Here is a 21809-nt window from a genome sequence, read left to right on the forward strand (position 1 = left end):
TGTTGTGGAGCAGCAAGCCTTGTACCAGTCGTCACACCTGGACGAGAACGACGTTCAGACCATCTCGCACCGCTGCCTCGTGGTGGCGCACGAGCAGTACGCCCAGATGGTTCTCACCAAGCGCTACCAGAACAGCGAGGACCTCTACTACCTGGCCGGCTCCTACGACCCCACCACTGGCATGGTGCTCAACCCCGACGGCGTGCCCGTCATCTGCTGACACGCCCAGCGGCGGCGACGGCGGCGTAGACCACGAGCGGCGGCGATGGCAACGACGCCATCGGTGGCTGCGGCGGCGATGGCAACGACGCCATCGGTGGCTGCGCAGTGGATTTGTAGTCGGCACGCCCAGCGGCCCCTTCCCCGTGATGCCCGCTCTCGCTGTCCCTTCGTGGCTCCACTGCCACTTGCGGTGTTGATCGGCGCGGTCCAGAAACCGCAAATGCAGCGTGGGACTGCGACTGAGAAACGTGGTGCCGGCGATACCGTACGCGCGTGTGGAAGCCCGGCAGGGCAATACGGAGTGTGCGTGGGGGGGCGATGCCCACCCACCCACGGGTGACGATAGCTACGTTGTTGCCAACAGGGCCCTTTCAGGGGGCCCCAGTGAGCCTTCCCCCTTCCCCCCCCCCCCCGCGCTGGTCACGTCTCTGCGAGGTTGGAGTCGCGTGCGGGTGTGAAACGACGCTTGCTCGTTGCACCGCATACGTCTCGCCTGGGGGGGCCTTTGGTGGTGGAAGGGGGGCAGCAGGAAGGGTCCAGAGACTCCCCCCTCCCTTTCCACAGGCTCGGGGTCCCCACACCCCCTCTCTAACCGAAATAATTCTGAGAGCGGCAGTGGTGGGGTAAGAGGGTCGTGGTCACCGTTGATGGTGGTGATGAGCCGAGCCGGCTGCTGTGTGACTTGAAGAAGTGAGCGAGTGGTGGAATGTGGTTAGCGAGGGGGGCCACCGAGTGTGCGAGTGGTTGGGTTGCTGGTTAGGTAGGTGGGCGGTTGAATTAATGTGATCGGGTGAGTGATTGCGTGGGTGTGCCTGTGCGAACGACGAGAGAGAGAGAACGTGGTTGGGTGAGTAGCTGGGTGTGAGTGAGCGAGATGTCTAGGAGGGAGTAGGAACTTTTCAATAGCTTTAGTGGACCAGACAAGCGAATGAGATACTTGTACCAGCAAATATTATCGTATTTGATTTTGTTTTTAAATTTCTCGCAGTCAGGGTGGAACACATGAGCAAGCAGGCATGTGTGTGGCCTTGTATATACACGTATATAGAGCACTTAAACCACACACACACACACACGTGTACTTGCACACCCTCCTTCAAGGATGCCTCGAACCTTGTCTCGCGTCAGCAGAGGTGGTGGCACCTTCATTGACATGGAAGTTGGAGCAGGAAGGTCCTGCGTGGAGTTTGGGTAACGTTTGCTCGGACTGTACTTTAAATAGAGCCATCATTGCTGGCATTTATCCTGAATGGTTTCTGCAAGATGGTGGTGGTGGTGAAGGACTGTGATGGTGATGGAGATCACGGGGATGGGATGATGATGGAGCACACATTGACGATGTGGCTCGTCATCATAAAGCCCCCACGCATCTCTACAGGGGTTGAGCTGCTGAACGTGATGACGATGGTAGTCCACAATTAGCAACGTAACCACCTTTTTTTATTTTACCTTTTTACAATATAAACAATATTATCATGGTGTTACTGTAATAGGTAGCAGTAAACGGTCTGCGAAGGTATTTACGCAAATAATGTTAAGTCCGTGTCATAATTCCAGTATAACGATCGCTATGATAATTGCGCGAATGTATTCACACTAGCGGATAGGACGACGCAAGTGTTAAGCTAACAGTACACGTGTACTGTCTGTGTACTGCATTTTTATATATATAATCTCATAGATGTATATACGTCCAAGTACTCAAGTTTATTTTGTTTTAACCAGGTGAGAACTCGAGAGACCGGGGGTAGGAGTCTCCATTGGCGCAAGAGTGAGCTGGAGGTGGCATTAGTCCACTGCGTGTGGCATCCCACTTGATGAAATTTGCGGTGTCACTTTTTCGATTTTGGAAAAAAAATTTTTATTGCGACGCCGGTGGCACACAATGGGGGGAGGGCCGTTCTCGCGAACGACGTCCACGGGATTTCTCGAGCGAAGCAGCCGGCGTGAGGTGGTGTTACGGTTAACGCGTGCGCGCCGCAGCAGTAATTGGGGCGGCCGCTGGGTCGCCACCGCTGGGTTACCGCTGGAGGCCCCCCAACCCCCGTTCCGTGAGGCCCACGTTTCCAGGGAAGCAACAGCTGTAATGGTTTAGTTTGCCCCTCGTTGTTTAGCGCAGGGCAGTCTCGCGACACTTTATCAAGTGGGCCCTTGCCCTAGAACGTTTGGCCAACTCCCCCCCCCCCCCCCCCCCCTTGAGAGTGAGTGCCGCTGGTGGCGAGTTTTTCGTATCGGAGAAAAAGGCCTCAAGACCCCAGAGAAACCCCTCTGTGTGCGAGGGGATAGTTCCTAAAAAGGCAGGGCAGTCCTGCTGTGCACGTGCTGTAGGGGTGTGCACCGCCTACTTTGCTGTCCTCATTCCCACCCATCCGCGGCCGCACTCGGGGTCAGGTTCACGGCCTTGGATTCCTCCGCGGCCACGGAACACGAGGGGTAGCAGAAGAGAACAAATGGGAGCAATGTAAATTGGGAGTGTTTTGGGGGAGCATGTGGAAGCAGTGCGAACATGGGAGAAGTAATCTCCCACCCCGGGGGAGCGGAGAGGTACCAAGTGATGAGATTGTTTATGTGACGATGTTGATGATGATGATGATTACGATGTTGATATTATTGTTTTTTTTCCTCGTGCCCTGAGACCAAAAGAATGTAAAATGAGGATGTGAGTTGGGGGGGGGGGAAGATGGGGAGGGTGGGTTCTGCAAGGTGTTTCCGGTGCGACTCATTCACGAATGAATTAATGCTGCACAATCTGTCATCGTCGCCTCCCTCACCACTCGCCCGTCTCGGAGCCGTGAGGTACCTGTGCCAGGCTAGGTGTCCTCTCGCTCACCTGCTCGACTGCAGGGTTCCTCCAACTCCCACTCCTTGCGTGCCCCATCACGGTCCGGTTTCCACGTTCACCGAACTAGACTCTTCTCGATTACAAACCCAAGACGAGGCATGCGATATTGCGCCTGATGATTGCTGAACACTTTCCACGTTGGTGCTCGTTCTAATTGATATTAAGTAGACGACAACTCCTAACCGATATCTGCCCTTGCACATAAAAAAAAACCACATCGGCTTAACGGGCCTGCTGGGAGTGCATAATTTCATCAGCATTGGTTACACAAGCTAACCTGGAACGGTCTTGATATTCGGTGTCTCATCAGCAGAGTCTTATCAGGAAGGCTTGCCGAAACCAATGCTGGTTAACAGGCAGACGTTCTATAGGCGAGCACCTCCCTCGGACAGGGGTCCTAGTTGCCCGCAAAACCACGCACGGTGCAGCACAGCTCTCCACAACACGAAGTGATCGCTAGCGGGGTCCGTCGTTTAGCAATCGTATCGGGCACGTGACGTCTCGGGTTGAGATCGGTGTGACCGTGACGGGGGGGGGGTGGGGACGCGCGATCCCTCGTCGGCGTTCCCCATGGGGGCCGGGACGGCGGGCGGCCTCGCGGTGCCGCGGTGGCCTCGCGTGGACGCCGCTTTGCTCTGGGTAGCGCCAGCGACGCCGCGGCTTACGCCACACGATGCCTGCGACTCGAGCACTTAACCCCCCCCTCCTCTCCCCACCCACCACCACCACCCCCCCGGGGGAGAGTTTGTATTTTTGTAGGCGAACCATGGCGGTGGCGGCATCAATAAACCCGAGAGAGCGACGCGTGTGGAGCCTCGAGTGAGTGTGTGCGATGCGCGTCCAGCTGCCCACGACGACCACGGCAACCACCATCCGGCTACGCTCCATTGAACACGATCCGACACCATCAGTCTACACCCCCCTCCGCGCCCCCAATGTCGGTCGATTGGTAATTTCCTCCGCGTCCGCGACGCTGCTGCAGCTGCTGCTGCCCTCTCGACTGACTGCGATCTCTCCAATTCGTCCTACGCCCCCCCCCCCCCCCCACAATGCAACCTCTCGGGTAGAATCTTAAAATTCGGTAGAAATTATTCCCAGTGCACCACGCCCGCTCCTACGAGCCATTAGTCTGCATCTCGTCCGTTGTGGTCGGTCACTGCTTCTCCAGACTCCTCCTTGCGTGCAGTGAAGATGCGGTTGTGTCTCGCTCATCAATTTAATTGGAGCAAAATTATATTTCGAGGATTCTTGGCTCTTCTGATGGCCAATGACGAGTGCACGTTTTTAACTCTTCCCATAATCGGCCGAGAGACTTTGCCGGTCGATTGCAATCTTTTCTTCAATCCTGATGGTATCTCAAGCTTCCCACGGGGACCTCAAAAATCTAATCGTCTGCCACAAGCCACTTTGCCGTGCACCCTAATTGGTTGCCTTCTAGGAAAAAAACATACATAGACGTAATATTGATATAATGCACGTGTAATAAGCTGTCTGTCTGGGCAGTGATGTGGTCCAGAGGCAGTGCGTTCACCGCTTGCTGTCGAGGTCCACTTACGATCTGGTCGGCTGTCCTGATTAATACCGTGGGTGTATTAACCGTAAAATACGCGCCTCATGCTTCAGAGCGGATGTCAAGGATCCCCTCGCGTCACTGAGAGGAATACAGCGTTGCTTGCTAGCATCATCCAAATTTGGCAAATTACAAAAATTACCTACAACGCACCGCAAACTGCTGGTAGGGCACCTCACCCCGCTCCTTTGAAGCGGCCATCCTAAGGGAACAGGCGGCCTTCAGCTCAAAGCGCAGCACCTGTGACCAGGTCCTTGCGCCGATGACAAACATTGATGCGGGATTCGAAAACAGGGGGCTGCATTTGTTGACTTCTCGGCGGCATGTGGCACCGTGTGGCGAGACGGCCTCATGCTGGCCAGGGTTGTCCAATGCTCCTCTCTCTCGCACCTGCTGGGAAAAACCATCGTGACCAATGTCTGGCAAAAAAAAAACACATTTACCAAGCTGCAGCGTGTACAAAATTCTTTGTCACGGGGACTGCAAGATCCGACCATGTCCGTCCAGCGCTCGTCGAGCTGCATTGGATTCCGGTTGTCGAACGAATACATTTATAAGGTCGCACATTTGTGGCAAGAACCACGATACATTGCTGATCTCGTCAAGTAGCATAAGCCATCATATAAACTCCGGTCATCCTCGTGGTGCCTTTTGGCTAACCATCGAACAAAGACGGTCACTGCATCGCACGCTTTCAGACACTTCTGCGGCCGTCTGGAACATTCTGATAGGAGGAAGCCACTGGAGCAATGTACTTTTAAATGTAAACTTTAAACTAATTTCTGTAGAACTTTAGATTTAAAGCTTTCGTGACTGCAAGGATTAATCTTCTTTGGTTCTTTCGGTAAAGTCACGTAGAATGGGAATAAAATAATTTCTACGTGACTTTACCGAAAGAACCAAAGAAGATTCTGTAGAACTGCTTTGTGTTTAGTTGTCCTTCCCCCGTGCCTCCGATTAGCACGGTTGGCTACATACGGTATGAAAGAAGTTCACCTGTACATACAGCAGAAGACACCGCATCCACATTGGGAATGACGTCCGTTGCCCACCGCTTTCTCGACAACGGCCTTAACGTCCACGCGAGCGACATGCCAGACACAACATCACGGAAGTTTGGATACGCGGACAATCTGGCCACAGGACGGCCACATCGGCCGCATGAGATACTGAAGCCATCCACAACCCCGCCGCCAGAGGCCTTGGATTGGCTACGGAACTTTGATATAAACATTTGAACAACTTGCTGCTCCCCTTTCAATAGGTCTCTTATCCTGTAGCAAACCATAGGACAGAAGAACTGCAAACTCTCGCAAATGTGTCACAAACGGTGCCCCCACGCCATCGCCGGCTTCCTCCACATGCGGAATCGCCCTCTCGTGTGGCCCTGCTGATCTCGGATTTATTTAACAACGTGAATCGACCACTCGGGAACGAGACCGACATTGCACGCAACAGAAACTCCTCGAGTCATTGCCTAAACAACAACAACCGTGCGACTTTATTGATGCTTGTGCACCACGGCCAACGTAAACTTTTTCTATGTTACTGACATTCGAACAGATGGCAAGTTAAATTTTGATTTAAAGCTTTCGTGACTGCAGGGATTCATATTCTTGGTTCAATCGGTGAAGTCACGTAGAAGGGAAACAAGTAATAAATATAAAACAATAAAATTGTCACGACGTTTCGACTGCAACACGAACAATCATCATCAGGTGTGAAAACCACAGCAAGAAAATTTCGAAACGTCGTGAGACTTTTATTGTTTTATATTTTTTATTATCTTGTTGTTTTCCTTCTGCGTGACTTTACTGAAAGAACCAAGAATATGATAGCAAGTTGCAAATAAGAATGGTCGTGAACGTCTGTATACACAAGCACAGGTAAGAACGTTACAACAGTACGTATTGGAGCTGACGTCCCCAAGTTTAAAACGACAAACACGTGTAAAGACAGCCATTGTGCAAATAATAGGTCAAGCAGTTGAAGTGCATCGCACTGTAATGCGACACAATGAATGCAGGTTAAGATAAAAACGGACATTTAGATGTTGCAGTCAGATCGAGTATATAGAGAATCGATGTCATGCAAAAAATGTCGTAAAACACGAATAACACAATCAGGATTCAACAGGCTTCCCCACAGAAAAAAAATCTAAAGCACTACATCTAAAAATCTAGACGTCACGAAAGAAAGTTTAAATAAATCTTCGATGATGTTACGTTACTTGCTAGATAAATTTACTTCAGTTAGCTAACTGGCCCTCCGATCACGCCATACAGTGAGGGGAAACAAGTATTTGATCCCCTGCTGATTTTTTTACGTTTGCCCACTGACAAAGAAATGATAAGTCTATAATTTTAATGGTAGGTTTATTTGAACAGTGAGAGACGGAATAACAATAAAAAATGCAGAAAAACGCATGCCAAAAATGTTATAAATTGATTTGCCTTTTAATGAAGGAAATAAGTATTTCACCCCTCTGCAAAACAAATGCTGACGTAGGCGGCTAGGCCAGCTAGAAGGCTCCGGCGTGTCAAAGAACACGCGCACCATGGCAAACTCGAAATCTGATTGGTTAAAGAATATGACAACATCGTCCCCCATTGGTTTTTTCGCTAAAGTCACGTATGTAGAAATACAATAAAATTATATTTAAAAAAACAATCACGACGTTTCGATCACAACGCAAGCGATCTTCATCAGGTGTCAAGAACAAATCACGGAGGTAAATACAACAAAAAGATGAGAGATGAGAATTCAACAAACCTGAAAAAAACATTATGTGAAGCACATCCAGTCAGGCCAACAACACAGTTAGACACTTCCTGGCGGACCACAAATTTCAGAACAGTGTTAAATTTCGTGTTCAACCTTTGGATTGCACATACCAGCATAGATAGAATGAAAAATACGAGGTACACGGTCAGTAGAAATACATATACAAGTCCACCAAGAGGTAAGGAGGGAGGAAAGACGGACAGGGAGGCAGAGAGAGGGGGGGGGGGTCGGAGGGATGAACAGAAGCTTAAATAGAAAATACGGTTGGAGGGGGGGAGGGGCCAGAGCGAGAGCGGCAGCTCAAACACGCACATCTTACACATACAAAACGGCAGCTCAAAAAAGGACCACCTCTTGTAAATACAAAACGGCAGCTCAAAAAATGACCACGTCTTGTAAATACAAAACGGCAGCTCAAAAAAGGGCACATCTTACACATAATTACAACGGTAACTTCTCCGTAGAAGTTTGATAATAAAGTATTAAAGCTTTCATGACTGCATTAAAATTACTCATTGTTTTTTTCGGTAAAGTCACGTATGTAGAAACACAATAAAATAATATTAAAACAAAAAACATTTTTTTGAGCTGCCGTTTTGTATGTGTAAGATGTGCGTGTTTGAGCTGCCGCTCTCGCTCTGGCCCCTCCCCCCCTCCAACCGTATTTCCTATTTAAGCTTCTGTTCATCCCTCCGCCCCCCCTCTCTCTCTCTGCCTCCATGTCCGTCTTTCCTCCCTCCTTACCTCTTGGTGGACTTGTATATGCATTTCTACTGACCGTGTACCTCGTATTTTTCATTCTATCTATGCTGGTATGTGCAATCCAAAGGTTGAACACGAAATTTAACACTGTTCTGAAATTTGTGGTCCGCCAGGAAGTGTCCAACTGTGTTGTTGGCCTGACTGGATGTGCTTCACGTAATGTTTTTTCAGTTTTGTTGAATTCTCGTCTCTCATCTTTTTGTTGCATTTACCTTCGTGATTTGTTCTTGACACCTGATGAAGATCGCTTGCGTTGTGATCGAAACGTCGTGATTGTTTTTTTTTAAATATAATTTTATTGTATTTCTACATACGTGACTTTACCGAAAAAAACAATGAGTAATTTTATGCAGTCACGAAAGCTTTAATACTTTATTAACATCGTCCCCATTTGCTTCAACAGCAGAAGGGATTCACTCGAGATTATGAAGGCCTCGGGGTAGATTTTTTCACCCAGAGATAAAAGCTCTAATTTATTAGCTGCACTGGAAGCAGCGCAACTGAGGGAGAGTAGCAATGAAATTACGTTATTAGACTGATGGGAACGAACTTTGTAAATTACTCATAGCATTAATGAAAATATATATTAAAGTATAAAAATATCATTTTCTGATTCTCACAATCGCTCGGCCAATAGAGAAGGCCTTGCTGGCCCTGACGGCCCGCCTCTGATCTGCTTCAATAAATATATTTGTATCGCAAGGATGGGCACAGTGTGTATACTTAGAGGAAGTCATGTCGATCGTTTTTATTTCTCAACAGAGAGTTGTGCTAAGGAATACAAGGCGTTGTGACTGCGGCGGTGGTAGTAACATGGTGCAGCAGTAACCGACTTTATAAAGTGTATCACTGAAGGCCTACGATACACAAGTGCCTAAGGGCCTTCGAGAACCTTAATCGGGCCTTGGGCACAACAATGAAGCGAACAGAAATTGGGAGTTATGAGAATCAAACGTGAAAACATTATTACATTTAAATGTGTATTCTGCAGCAAAACACAATTCATTTTAAAATGAGGGTGAATGTATTAAACGAGCGGTTAATGGATCGGGGGGTGACTAGGGGGGGTAATTGGGTTAACGAGGGGTAATGAGGGTTCGGATTATGGGGCCGTCCATAAATGACGTCACGCACCTAGGGATGGGGGGGTCAGACATTTGTGACGATGTGTGACGAGGGGGGGGGGGGTTGAGAAATGTGACGTCACATCAAAATGCGCAACTTTAAATAAATCTAGACAACACGTTCTACTTAATTAAATAAACTTTCAAATAAATGTTTTCTCCTACAACATCTGAGTGCAGCGCCACATTAAATACACACTACAATGGCAATAGTTTAAAGCGATTTGAAGCATGTTTTATTTGGGGGGCGGGGCAGAGCTTTGTGACGTCATATTTGAGGGGGGGTCTGACTTTTTGTGACGCCGTGTGACGAGGGGGGGGGGTCAAAAATCGTCCAAAATCGCGTGACGTCATTTATGGACGGCCCCTTATATCATCACCGGTGGCCAGGTCGCTTCTGAAAAAGAGCTGATATCGCTCAGTGAGCCTTAACCTGGGACAGTTAATGTTTACTGATGCTTAATTGTTTTTTTGAATACCGCATGTTTTTCAAAGGAAATTTTTATATTTAAAGAATAAACTTCGATAAAAATCACATGTATATGCTTTTTTGCTGTTATGCACAATAGTGTACTAAAATAAAGTAATGTAGTTTAACACGTTAGCTTTTCGCGAGGTTTTTAGGTTAGATCGCGCAAATATTAGAGGCATTAATAGAAGTAAAAAATTCGGTCACAGTCCCTGTGATCACTGTTACGTTGCAATTATGGCTTTATTTTTTGGTGATTTCGAAAACGGTTTTTTGGTTTGGACATGTTTGTTTTGTTGTAGTACGGAGTTAGACTGATGGCCTTAATCTAAGTCTTCTTGTGGTTGTTGTTGTTTGACTTGCATCCCACTGGGATTTTTTGCACACAGCGTTGGTGTACGGTGCTTTTTTCAGGAATATTTTGCTGTTTTTTTCATTGATTTTCTGTTTGCACAGTCGCATAGTCACTTTAAGATGTTTTTCTTGTTCGTGTTTTTTTGTTTGTTGTGGTTGCACCCGATTCAAGAGCCGATTGGCTCATAGGGCTATACCAAAATAAATAAACTGAAATAAACTGAAACTGAAGGTCGCGTAACCCCCAAACCACCCTTATTTAAAGAGCTAATTTAAATTGTATAAATCAGATTGAATGAACTCGAAATGGGCGTGGCTCCGGAACGACAACGCCCACGGCGGGGCGGGTGCTCCGTAATGACCACGCCCACACGATGGTGGAGGCTCCGCAACGACGACGCCCAATAATGGAGCGAGACTCCGCGATGGCCACCACCTTCAAAGGAGGCGGGGTGTCGCTATGACCACGCCTACAAAAGTGGGCGGGACCGCAACGACCACGCCCGTCGAGGGGGCGTGGAAACCCGCCGTGTTTTTTCCCGCCTCGCGTCGCCATGGATCAGCAATGGCGCGCCAACTTCAAGCGGGTGAGAGGCGAGCGGCCGCCTCCGTCAAAACACCTCGTAAAGTTTGTTGTTTTGAACAACTTATTATCAACCGCGGTCGGGAGCCAGCCCAGTGAGAGCACGACCCGTCGTGCGCCAGATCTACGGCGGGGTTGAGCCTGGGTTAAGGGCTTGGATGGGCGACGCCGTGCGTGACAGGTGCTGTAGACTTTCTGCGTTACGGGGCGGCAGAGGACAGCCGCAGCAAACTTCGACCGTCGGGCCGCGCTTACGTCCCGCTTGCTGTTCCCCCCCCCCCACCGACCAAACCGCACAGTCCGTGCGGGTGGTCGAAGCATGGTCGCAAATCGCCTCGACGCTCCGCAAGTGGCGACGGAGTGGTCCTCGTCCAGCAGCGGAGCGCAGGCGCGTTTACAGTACGGTGGGGCGGGACAGTTCGCAGTGGGTGTTGCGCTAAGAGTCTCGGGCTCCACCAGTCCTCGCAAAATCCCTCCCGCCCGGGGTCGGCGTTCGTTTGGTGGCGAGCCCGTCTCGTGCCCGCTGCGCGCCGCGCGCGCCTGATAGTGGCGAGGAATGTTGGGGTTGACCGTCGGCGCTGGTGGGGCGGGGGGGGGTAGGCGGCAGCCGGTGCGTTGTTGGTGCCGGGCACACCGCGCGATTTAGAGAGTGTACACAACAATCACTTTTAGCCTAGCCAGTTCACTCTGATAGTGCGCTGTTTTTTGAGTTGTACGCCTTTTGGCGTCTTCTGGTCCAACACCAGTGGAGAGACTAAAAGGGCTCTAAAGAAAAGCCGTCTCGGGTGTGGACCAATCAAATTTAAGGACAGTGCCAATATTATCATTATCAGAGTTGTCTCTTTTTTGTTTGCATTTTGACTGCTTGTGTTGCGGTTATTGCAGACATGATGCCTTGAATAAAGGTGTCGGTTTTTTGTGCCAGTTAAAAGGGTAAAACCTATTACTAGTTCATATTGTGTTATGGGGCCGTCCGTGAATGACGTCACGCACCTAGGGGCGGCGGGGTGTCAGACATTTGTGACGAGGCGGGGGGGGGTTTGAGAAATGTGACGTCACATCAAAATGCGCAACTTTAAATCAATATAGAATTGTTATAACAACACTAATTGTTATAACAGCACTCTTACAACATCAGAGTGCAGCGCCACATTAAATACGCACTACAATGACAATAGTTTAAAGCGATTTGAAGCATAGGAATAGGTTTTACCCTTTTAACTGGCACAAAAAACTGACACCTTTATTCAAGGCATCATGTTTGCAATAACCACAACACAAGCAGTCAAAATGCAAACAAAAGAGACAACTCTGATAATAATATGCACTGTCCTTGAATTTGATTGGTCCACACCCGAGACGGCTTTTCTTCGAGCCTAGTCTCCATTGGTGTTGGACCAGAAGACGCCAAAAGGCGTACAACTCAAAAATAGCACACTATCAGAGTATTGAGGGCTCGGGGTGAGCATTTACATTGAGACCTCCTTTGCCAGTAACAAGACAGTGCATATTATTATCAGAGTTGTCTCTTTTGTTTGCATTTTGACTGCTTGTGTTGTGGTTATTGCAAACATGCCTTGAATAAAGGTGTCAGTTTTTGTGCCAGTTAAAAGGGTAAAACCTATTCCTATGTCTTGTTACTGGCAAAGGAGGTCTCAGCGATTTGAAGCATGTTTTATTTTTGGGGGGGAGGGGGCAGAGCTTTGTGACGTCATATTTGAGGGGGGGGGAGTCTGACTTTTTGTGACGCCGTGTGCTCGAAGGGGGGGGGGTCAAAAATCGTCCAAAACCGCGTGATGTCATTTATGGACGGCCGCTATGTATTCAATTGCTTTGCGTGTGAATCGGGACCCATATCTAACAGAGATGTGGTGGTGCTCGCCTGTAAACCATCTGGAAAGTTCACGGGCAGCATTGGTTCGAGCGAGCCCGACAGCCGACGAGACGCTTCCGTGTCCAGTCCGAACTTGGGAGTTTTTCTCGTGTTGGACCAATTCCGCTGAAAGTCTACGACTCCTAGGAAGCCGTGTGGCTGACGGGATGAGGACAAAAACCCACGGCTTTTGCCTGTGGTTATTACTTTCCCATGTGTCCCCCGGGCAGTGCCGTCGCTCGTGTAGGGGGCAGGTTGGCTGCGTGTCCGCCAGGGGTCGTGATTGCAACGTCGCGAACAAACCGGCATGCCAGTAGCGCTCGTGGCAAACATCATGTGTGCAGAAAACAAATACAACAACAAACTGTTGTTGAAAGCGTTAAGGTCAATCTCCCAGAGGTTGGACAGATCCGTGAAATGGCAAGTTGTGTGGGCAGTGTATTATAGCAATTCGCTTTTGGGTTTGCTACGGTGTGTGCTACGGATGGAGTGGTGGCAAAGTAGTTGATGCGCTGTGCTCGGAACTCTGCCACCTGAATTTGGTTCCTGGCCGCGGCCTACGTCAACTGCGATGTTGGCCATTGCTGGATGAGGGCCTTCCCATGCCATACTTGAACTTCGCCACGCCCGTGAGTAGGGGTTGTTGAAGGCAGGAAGCATAGACGTGTGAGCCTGGGGTATAACAATGGATATTACTATAACTGCCCTCTGCTATATAACCACGAAGCTCCCCCAAGTGCTATGACAACCAGTTTTGTGCATCGTCGTCAGCGATCTGAGCACCATCCAAGCTCAGCCCATCTTAGCCTTAGAGATCTGACGAGATTGGGCACCTTTCGGAATTGCTTTAGTCGAAGGCCGAAATAATAAACTGCTATTTAAATTGTTATGGTTATCTAAAGTTTGGTGTTCTATGATTGCAGGCAACGGTTGGGAAGCTGCTGGCGATGCACTTCAAGGATGAAAAGACCAAAGGTGTGAACGTCTCAACAACTCCACTAGTGATGGCATTTCTAACAACACTCAAATGCCAGGCAGTGGCTGCCCATAATAATAATACAAAAATTTGCAATTCCCTTCCGAGAGCGGCAGGAAATTTGAGACAACTATACTAGCGGCAAAATTGGGAATTGTCGGCGCGGTAAAGGCATAATTTTTTAGAATAAATACGTCCGCAATTTTGACTCTTGGCAGTCTAAAACAAGGCTGTGCATTATACTCACAACGTGATGTCACGTGACATCCGAGGCATGATGGGAGGACCGATCCAATGGTCAAAATCTCACATTTTGCTGTCAAGAAATCATCAGTGTCATTACTCTTATTTGTTTACAGCCTGTACACTATCCTGTCACATGAATACAACTGCGTATGGAAGTCGACAGTGGTTTCCCTATGGATGGACCTGCTCCCGCCACAGGATTGTGAAAGTTCGACCATTGCCTCAGGGCTGTGAAGGAGAAAGATGAGCAGCAATGCCTCGGCACTCGTTTGAGCTGGCATCGAGACGTTTCTCCACGATGAGTTTCTCATCGTTTACAGTAAAGCCTTATAAAACCGGTTGAAGGTAAGAGCTGCTGGTGTTGTCATCCTTGAAGCCGCTTTGTTCACGGCCGTCTCCCTTGCAGTGAACGCGGACGCCCTGAAGCTCATGACCAGCCTCCTCCGCCTGTTTGTCACCGGTGAGGCCGGGAACTCGGTTACCCATCCACACCTTGGAATTCCCTCCCGTAGACTCTTCCCAAGCTAGTATAATCTAGATTTGAAGCTTTCGTGACTGCAGGAATCTATACTCTCTGGTTCTCTCGGTAAAGTCACTTACCTACGTGACTTTACCGAGAGAACTAGATAGTATGCAAGCCTGTATATAAAACAGATTTGTAGAGGTGCGGCCCTGCTGGTAGAAGGGCCTCCTCGAGAGTGAACTCTTGAGGGCATTTGGTTTACTCTTCCACGTTCACTGGGCGTGTTGGCAGAGATGGGTGTACTCACACTTTACCCCACCACATGCGACCTGCCGACCGACAGATTGCGGTGTATTGCATTGATACTGCTTGCTGGACATAGGCCAAGCAACTGACAAACAAAATGTGGGACTTTTAAAGTTCCGGGAAGACTTTAACACATTTCCCAAAATAACAGCTTCCTCAAAAAGATGATCCTGCGAAAATCAGGACAGGTGGCAACCCTACTCGTAACAAATGTGGCCCCCGCTACCCTGTCAACCCCGGACAGAGGCGGCCATGCGAGCGGGCAGGCAGGCAGAGAGCGAGGCGGTGGACGTGGTGGACGTGGCACACCTGGAGAAGGTGCTGCCTCAGTTGGTGCGTGACTCCAGCATCACCATCACCCCTACTAATAACAACACATGCGCCACCACCACTCCGACCACCACATGCAACATCGCTTTAACCACAACCATCAGCACCACCACTATCATCATCACCACCTACACTATCACAACCACCCCACCTGGATTACCACCACCACCTGCACTACCACTGTCAGAGGGGCCCATGCCCAACAACGCTGCACCACTGGTGATCTGCTGTTTATTCCCACGTGGGTTTTGGCGGTTGTGCTGTACAGCTTTCTGATGTATGTTGAACTTCTTTCGCACTGTACGTAGCCAACCATGTTAATCGGAGGTACGGGGGAAGGACAACATACTATACAAAAAAAAACAGTTCTAAAGAAATAACTTTTCAATCTAGATTTAAAAGTACATTGCTCCAATGGGTTCCAAATATTGGAAGGAAAACCGTTTCAGACGGCCGCCGATGTGATTTCGGGGTATACCACAAGTAATTCTGTGTGATATCTGCCGTTTCGATCTTTTCCTTGATTAACCGATTGCGGGAGAGAGCTGTGTCTCGTTAGCTTGTCATTCGCTTAACCTGTTTGCGGTCCACAGCTCCTGGACTTTTGACCGTGGTGGACCGAGCCGTCTGACCCAAGTGGAATATTTTTGTTGTTACGAATAAACTTAAGCTGTGAAGCGATATCTTTCCTCCTGTGTTTTCTCCGGCACGCTGGGTCCGGGAAGAGCAGCTGCTTGATATGCACCGGAATGGTGTTGACACTTTCTGTCGAAGCCGCTTCCCTCCACCCCTACCGACCTGTGGCGCGTTTTCTTCTGGTTTTGTTAGATCCCATCATTCCGTGTCTCTGCTGTGCCCTCCTGTCTGGTCCTCTGACTTCTCATCTGCACCCGTCTTCTCTGCGGTGGTTATTGTTAGTTTGCGTTATGCCGAATCCGTCTGCTCTGTATTTTCATCTTATCCAGGGCTTCTTCGTTTGCCTATTCCATTTGTCTCTTTTTATTGTATCAGGAAGCCTGTTTGTGGTATCCATCGTTCGCAGATATCCGAATGATTGACTCGATAATCACTCCCCCATTTCTAGTTCTCGCTCACCAACCTCTTGCCCACTTTGATTTGCTAGTTCGCTCACAGGAATTCACTGGCAAGGATCTTATGCAGGCAACGCCGTCCAAACGTGCCTGATAATTACAGCCTCTTTGTCAACCCACTGCTAAATGAAGCCCCCCCCCCCCCCCATCGTGTCAACTTTGGGCGGGTGGGGGGTGGGGTTGTTTGATCATACTTCACCACACTGGTCAGTAGGGGTTGGTGTGTGCTGTGGGGACTGCGGGCGCGGGTGTGGTGTGCCAAGTGCGGTGTCAGATGTCACTCGCCATCAGGGCCTCCCGTCAGTATTGCGAGACTCCACATGGGTATCGAGGTGCAATACCGTGGCTTGCCAGCATAACGCAGGGGAGCAAAGTGCTACCCTCTCACATGCTTGGGTTTTCTCTGCATGCTCCGGTTTCATCGCACGTGTATAAACGCGTATTGATTGACTGAAAACGTCATAGTAAATTTATAACTATTGTTGATAGCGCCGGATCACCTCCCGGCAGCCTTCTAGCTGCCACGCGGTGATTGTGAGTTACAATTTTCATGAGCGACGCGATAAAAATTGAACGATTGCATTTTTTTTCAGTGTTGGAGTCGGGAACCTAGAAAATATTTACGCAACCCGGCAGGTCGCATCCAGTATACCACTCGCCATGGCTGCAGCTACCACTGTTCACGTTGCTACTCCAGTCTCCCAGTGCCCCGTAACATGTTCTGTGTGAAGTTAAGTCCTCATCACTGATGTTAGCAGTGACCAGGAATCAAACGTGGCTTTCAAGGTGTAGCACAACTTGCATGTATACACACGTGTGTGTATATGGATAAGATGGTGCTATTCCGGCCTTAATAGGTGCTCCAACAGAACTTGCCCCAACAAATCCGTTATCGAGGTTACACGGGGGATCTTCGTGTCCACGCCTGCTATGTCACCGGTGTGTGAGCTGAGCGCGTGGTGGGTTTGTGGTCGCGCTATAAATAATCTTATTTTTATTTTTACGGAAGAAACCGCAGCGGCTTTGAGGTTAAAAACTCTCAGACGCGGAGGAGGCGCCGAGGTAGCGGGGGGGGGGAGCCCAGGGAGGGCGGGGCAAGGGGGCCCGGATACCCACTCCCCCCACTAACCCCTCCGGCCAATGGTGCCCATGTATAGTAGCTAAGGGGGTGTCACGTTGAGTAGCGAAGGGGACTCTCGTGGAGTGGCTGAAGGGACCCAAGCGGAGTCGTAAAGATGTCCACGTGAAGTGGCCAAGGGGATCCACGTGGAGTGGTCAGGGGGAGCCACCCAGGGGGCCTGTGATTAATTCGTATTTGTGGTGCAATGACTCCTTTCCTTCGAGATTCAATTAGATGTTACAATTCAGTTAAAAACTCAATTGTTCGACGTTGTGGTGAATATAGCGGCATCTAGTGCCGAGAGGGACCACGATTCAATTCACGTCCGGCGATCTTGATCATCGATATCAATCTGTAGAGCAATGTACATCCTTCATATGCATAATCAATTATGCATGATTGTGAATATACCAGCTTTGTGTTGCGTGCTGAATCTGGTGGTGCAAAGTAAACTAACATTTGTTTTTATAAAAATACAAATGATGAACATTTACTAGTTGAAAATACGGTATTTGGGTGAGTCCGTGGGTGGATGGGTGAATGTGTGGTTGCGTGGGTGTGTGTGTGGTTGGGTGGATGTGTGTGTGGTTGGGTGGGTGAGTGTGTGTGGTTGGGTGGGTGAGAGCGATTCGATGCGTCTAACGCGAGCTCCATTTATTTCGGTCGATCAAACGATGGAGCCGTATTTCGTAGGGTGCGTGGGTGGGTACGGGGTGGACTTGCGTGTGGGTGTGGGAAGGTTGGAGGGTGTGCGCGGGAGGGCGCGTGCGTGAGTAGACTCGTGCACGCATGAGTACGTGATTATGCAAGTTCATGGGTGAGTGGTCTGGTAGATATGTATGTAAGGAGTGGAGTTGTATAAGTAGGTGGGTGAGTGCTCGGTGAATGTGTGGTGTTGAATGGGTAAGTGCTGTGTGGCTGGGCGGTATATGAGACCGTGAATATACAATATACATACACGGGCAAGTGTGAGTCCGTGCTTAAGTGGGTAGATGGTTGGGTAAGTGCGCAGACGTGTGGAAGCTATTCATGGGCGTATCCGTGGGTATGTGCGTGATTGGGTGGACGTGTGAACGTGTTAGTGGTTGGGTCAGTAACTGCTTGGTTCGATGCATGGTTGGGTGTATGGGTGCGTGTGTGTGTGGTTGTGTGGGTGGGTGCGTCTGGTTGGGTGTGCGCGGATGTGAAGGGGGGTGTGTGGTTGGGTGGCTGTGTGTGGGTGAGTGCCAGAGGCAGCTGTACCCACACTAGCGCGTGATGGATTCGCAGAGCAAATGAAGCAGAGTTCGTCTCATTACGCACGACAAACAGCGTGGCCGGCGAGGATGGGGGAGCGAAACCATCAACACCACCATTAGCGGTTAGATAAAAAGAAAACGTTACTATAGTAGTAGTATTATTTCGCATGTTTACCCAGGAAAGCCTCGCCGAGTCTCGTGACTGTTTTGAAGGAGGGTCCTGTGTTAATTACTTGTGAGAGATGGATTGATGGGAGAGCTGGTACGGTGGGAAAGCTGGGACGATGGGAGAGCTGGGACGACGGGAGAGCTGGGACGGTGGGAGAGCTGGGGAGACGAGAGAGCTGGGGAGATGGGAGAGCTGGGACGGTGGGAGAGCTGAGACGATGGGAGAGCTGGGAAGATGGGAGAGCTGGGGAGATGGGAGAGCTGGGAAGATGGGAGAGCTGGGAAGATGGGAGAGCTGGGACGACGGGAGAGCTGGGACGACGGGAGAGATGGGACGATGGGTCGATGGGAGAGCTAAGACGATGGGAGAGCTGGGACGACGGGAGAGCTGGGAGACGGGGGAGCTGGGTTGATGGGAGAGCTGGGTTGATGGGAGAGCTGGGACGATGATAGCTGGGACGACGAGAGAGGTGGGACGACGAGAGGGCTGGGACGACGAGAGAGATGGGACGATGATAGCTCGGACGACGAGAGAGCTGGGACGACGAGAGAGATGGGAGGATGAGAGAGCTGGGCCGATGAGAGGGCTGGGACGACGAGAGAGCTGGGACGACGAGAGAGCTGGGACGACGAGAGAGATGGGACGATGATAGCTGGGACGACGAGAGAGATGGGACGATGATAGCTCGGACGACGAGAGAGCTGGGACGATGAGAGAGCTGGGACGACGAGAGGGCTGGGACGACGAGGGAGCTGGGTTGATGGGCAAGCTGGCGCCACCCTGGGTTTTTTTGATGATGAAGTTGATTTAAACTCCGTGGCCCTGCGACCCAAGCCCCAGGAATGTGAGTCACGTAATAAGCGGCCGTGGCTCCAACAACAACCACAGCCACCACCACCACCACAACAACAGCAACCACCACGGCGACATCAAACGCTAATGATGGTCATAACGATGCCAGTCGAGGGATGTGTGTCCCCCCGCTCGCCCCATCTACTCCTCTCCTCCCCCCCCCACCTCCTCCCTCCCGAGCCCCCAAACTGGGGGCCCGGGAATGCGTTCGTGGTCAGACACGTGGCGCCGGACTGGTCCACCTGTATAAACACGGGGAGCCGGGGAGGGGCGGGGGGCGGGGGAACGGGAGATGGCGAGGGGGGGGGGCATGAGTTGGATCGAGGGATGGAGAGGAGGAATGGGGGTGTTTTTAATGACGATCACCAAATCCGAATGATCATCGACATCTCATTGCAAGCATCATCAAATCCTACTCATCATATTATAATCATCTGATTCTCATCAACCAATCATTATCATCACGACACAATTCTACTCGGAATAAACTCTTAATGCATTCTAATCATCTCATTCTTATCGTCGTCATCATCACGAGATCCTGACGTCTATCACAATCATCGCGCGTCACGGCTCTGTCACGTGACACTGCGGGTGCTCTCCACTGCACTGTTTCAAATGGGGGTCAAGGGACGAGGGGTTAGGACTTTGAGTGAGGTTTAGCGGGTTAGTGTTGGGGTCGGCAGGTCAGAGTAAGGGTCACTGTTCACCACACTGGGTGGACCGTAGCGGGAAGCGTGGCGCATCCGTTGGCGGCCTCCACGCCGCCGCCGTTGACTGCTGATGGCACGGCTTCCGTGCGGTCGCTGGGACCATTCCGCGTGGGCTGTCGATGTGATCTGGCATTGGGGATTGACCTCACTGGCATCGCAGGTCTCCTGGGGTCAAAACCAAAACCCAGGCTCTTCCGTGACCCTTTTGTTTCGTTGTTCAACCCGGCGAAGTGAGGGACGCCAGAGACCAGGAATGAGCCTCACTGCCAGGGTGACCTGGCGCTTCAGACTGCCAGTCGGGGGGGTGGGAAGGGAGGCGATGATTGCGGTGTGTAGTCCCGACTGAGACACGTGCCGTGTAGATGCTTGTTACACCCCCCCCCCAACCTCCGATTAGCACGGTTGGCTACGTACGGTGCGAAAGAAGTTCAACATACATTTTCGAATTTGGACCGCGACGCCGGCACACAATGCTCTATTCTTGCGAACGGCGTCGAGGGATCTTTAGCGGCCACTGTGAGTGTAGCAGGCGGCGCGTAGTCATTATTTTGGTTGCCACACCGGGAGTGTTAAGCAGGGCTTGCCGCTGGATTCGAACAGCGAAGCTCTGCAAAGACTGGCGAACTTGCGACAGTCGGGATTGCTGTGTAGTCTGCGTGTGATGAGAAGGTCTTGGGTAGGGCCGGATGACGGAACTCCTGGCTGCCTGTCCCAGCCTCTTTGCATGACCCTTCACAACTCGCGCCATCGATTTGTATGCGTGTAGGCATGTTGAACGTCTTTCGCACCGTACGTAGCCAACCGTGCTAATCGGAGGTGGACAGCGAATCGATCGTTTGGACGGCCTCCCGGTACGAGTTGCCAGAATGGAAGTCATGGAAAGATTCCCTTTCTCAGGGCCAAGTCAACCGTGCCATTGGACTGGCACTCAGGACCTGCAGACTGAACATCGAAGCAGCAGCAGCAGTATCTCGCGTGTGCGAAATGCGGTCTCCTCGAAACGGCAAGCTGAATATTCACCGCTTCCTAAACTATGAAGCTAAATAATGTTCATAATAAAGGTTTTTGGGTTAGATCGCGTGATTTATAAATGTGTCGTAACCCTCCACCACCCGACACGGCCAATCAGCAAAAAAAGTGTTACGTTGACAAAAGACAATTAGTTCACTGCTTTAGCCCACCGGTGTGTTGAAGAGTGAATCCACAACATTTACAGTTTGAGTACGACGTTTCGCTCGTAATTACATCCAGCATCATCTGGCAATTCGCCAGAATGGTAAAGCCCTCACTTGCTCTCGGTCTTAAATAGAGCAGCAGGGTGACGTCATCATTTAACTCATTTCACAATGTTTATTTTACCGGGTATGGCTCACTGAGCTATATAACTCTTTTTTCAGAAGCGACCTTGTCGCAAATGATAGCTCAACAAATGTGCTTGTCCTGTGGACATGTATTGCAGACAGACACTCTAAACGCGTTATATTTTCTAAACGTGGACGCAAAGAACCGGAGGACCCGGAGAAAAATCCCACGCGACCGCAGGGAGAAGACGCCAACTCCAAATGTACAACAGGCGTCAGTGTTGGGTTGAACCCACGACCTCCCGTATACCGGGCGAGGTGATTAACATCTCGCCACCGTGGCGCCATCGACGGTGATGGTCGTGCCTGCAGGGGACTCGCGTCGAGTTCAGAGCCACCGATTCAACAGGCACCCCGCTGG

The 21809-nt window shown here is 50.3% G+C and overlaps 2 protein-coding genes across 12 annotated transcripts in view; both read left to right on the forward strand.

Annotated features, from left to right (window-relative positions):
* LOC116949506 (uncharacterized) overlaps positions 1 to 3866 on the forward strand; it is a 48812-nt gene extending 44946 nt beyond the window's left edge. For all 9 annotated transcript variants that reach the window (XM_076072363.1, XM_076072366.1, XM_076072364.1 and 6 more), the window contains one exon: positions 14 to 3866. In XM_076072363.1, the coding sequence (XP_075928478.1) occupies positions 14 to 220 (207 nt within the window). In that variant the 3' untranslated portion in view covers positions 221 to 3866. The remainder of the gene's footprint in view (positions 1 to 13) is intronic.
* Positions 3867 to 10578: 6712 nt separating this feature from the next.
* Positions 10579 to 15585, forward strand: CENPX (centromere protein X). Of its 3 annotated transcripts, none has more exons than XM_032966984.2 (5): positions 10579 to 10714; positions 13507 to 13558; positions 14212 to 14265; positions 14819 to 14907; positions 15498 to 15585. In XM_032966984.2, the coding sequence occupies exons 1-5, from the start codon at positions 10682 to 10684 to the stop codon at positions 15510 to 15512; spliced, it is 243 nt and encodes an 80-aa protein (XP_032822875.1). In that variant the 5' UTR covers positions 10579 to 10681; the 3' UTR covers positions 15513 to 15585. The 3 variants fall into 3 exon arrangements, with proteins under 3 accessions (XP_032822875.1, XP_032822873.1, XP_075928492.1); XM_032966982.2 differs by having other exon boundaries at positions 10610 to 10750; XM_076072377.1 differs by lacking the exon at positions 10579 to 10714 and adding an exon at positions 10945 to 11098.
* The last annotated feature ends 6224 nt before the right edge of the window (positions 15586 to 21809 follow it).

Source organism: Petromyzon marinus, chromosome 37, assembly GCF_048934315.1.
Source record: "Petromyzon marinus isolate PM22_M1 ecotype Great Lakes invasive population chromosome 37, UKy_Petmar_22M1.pri1.0, whole genome shotgun sequence".
Classification (NCBI taxonomy): domain Eukaryota; kingdom Metazoa; phylum Chordata; class Hyperoartia; order Petromyzontiformes; family Petromyzontidae; genus Petromyzon; species Petromyzon marinus.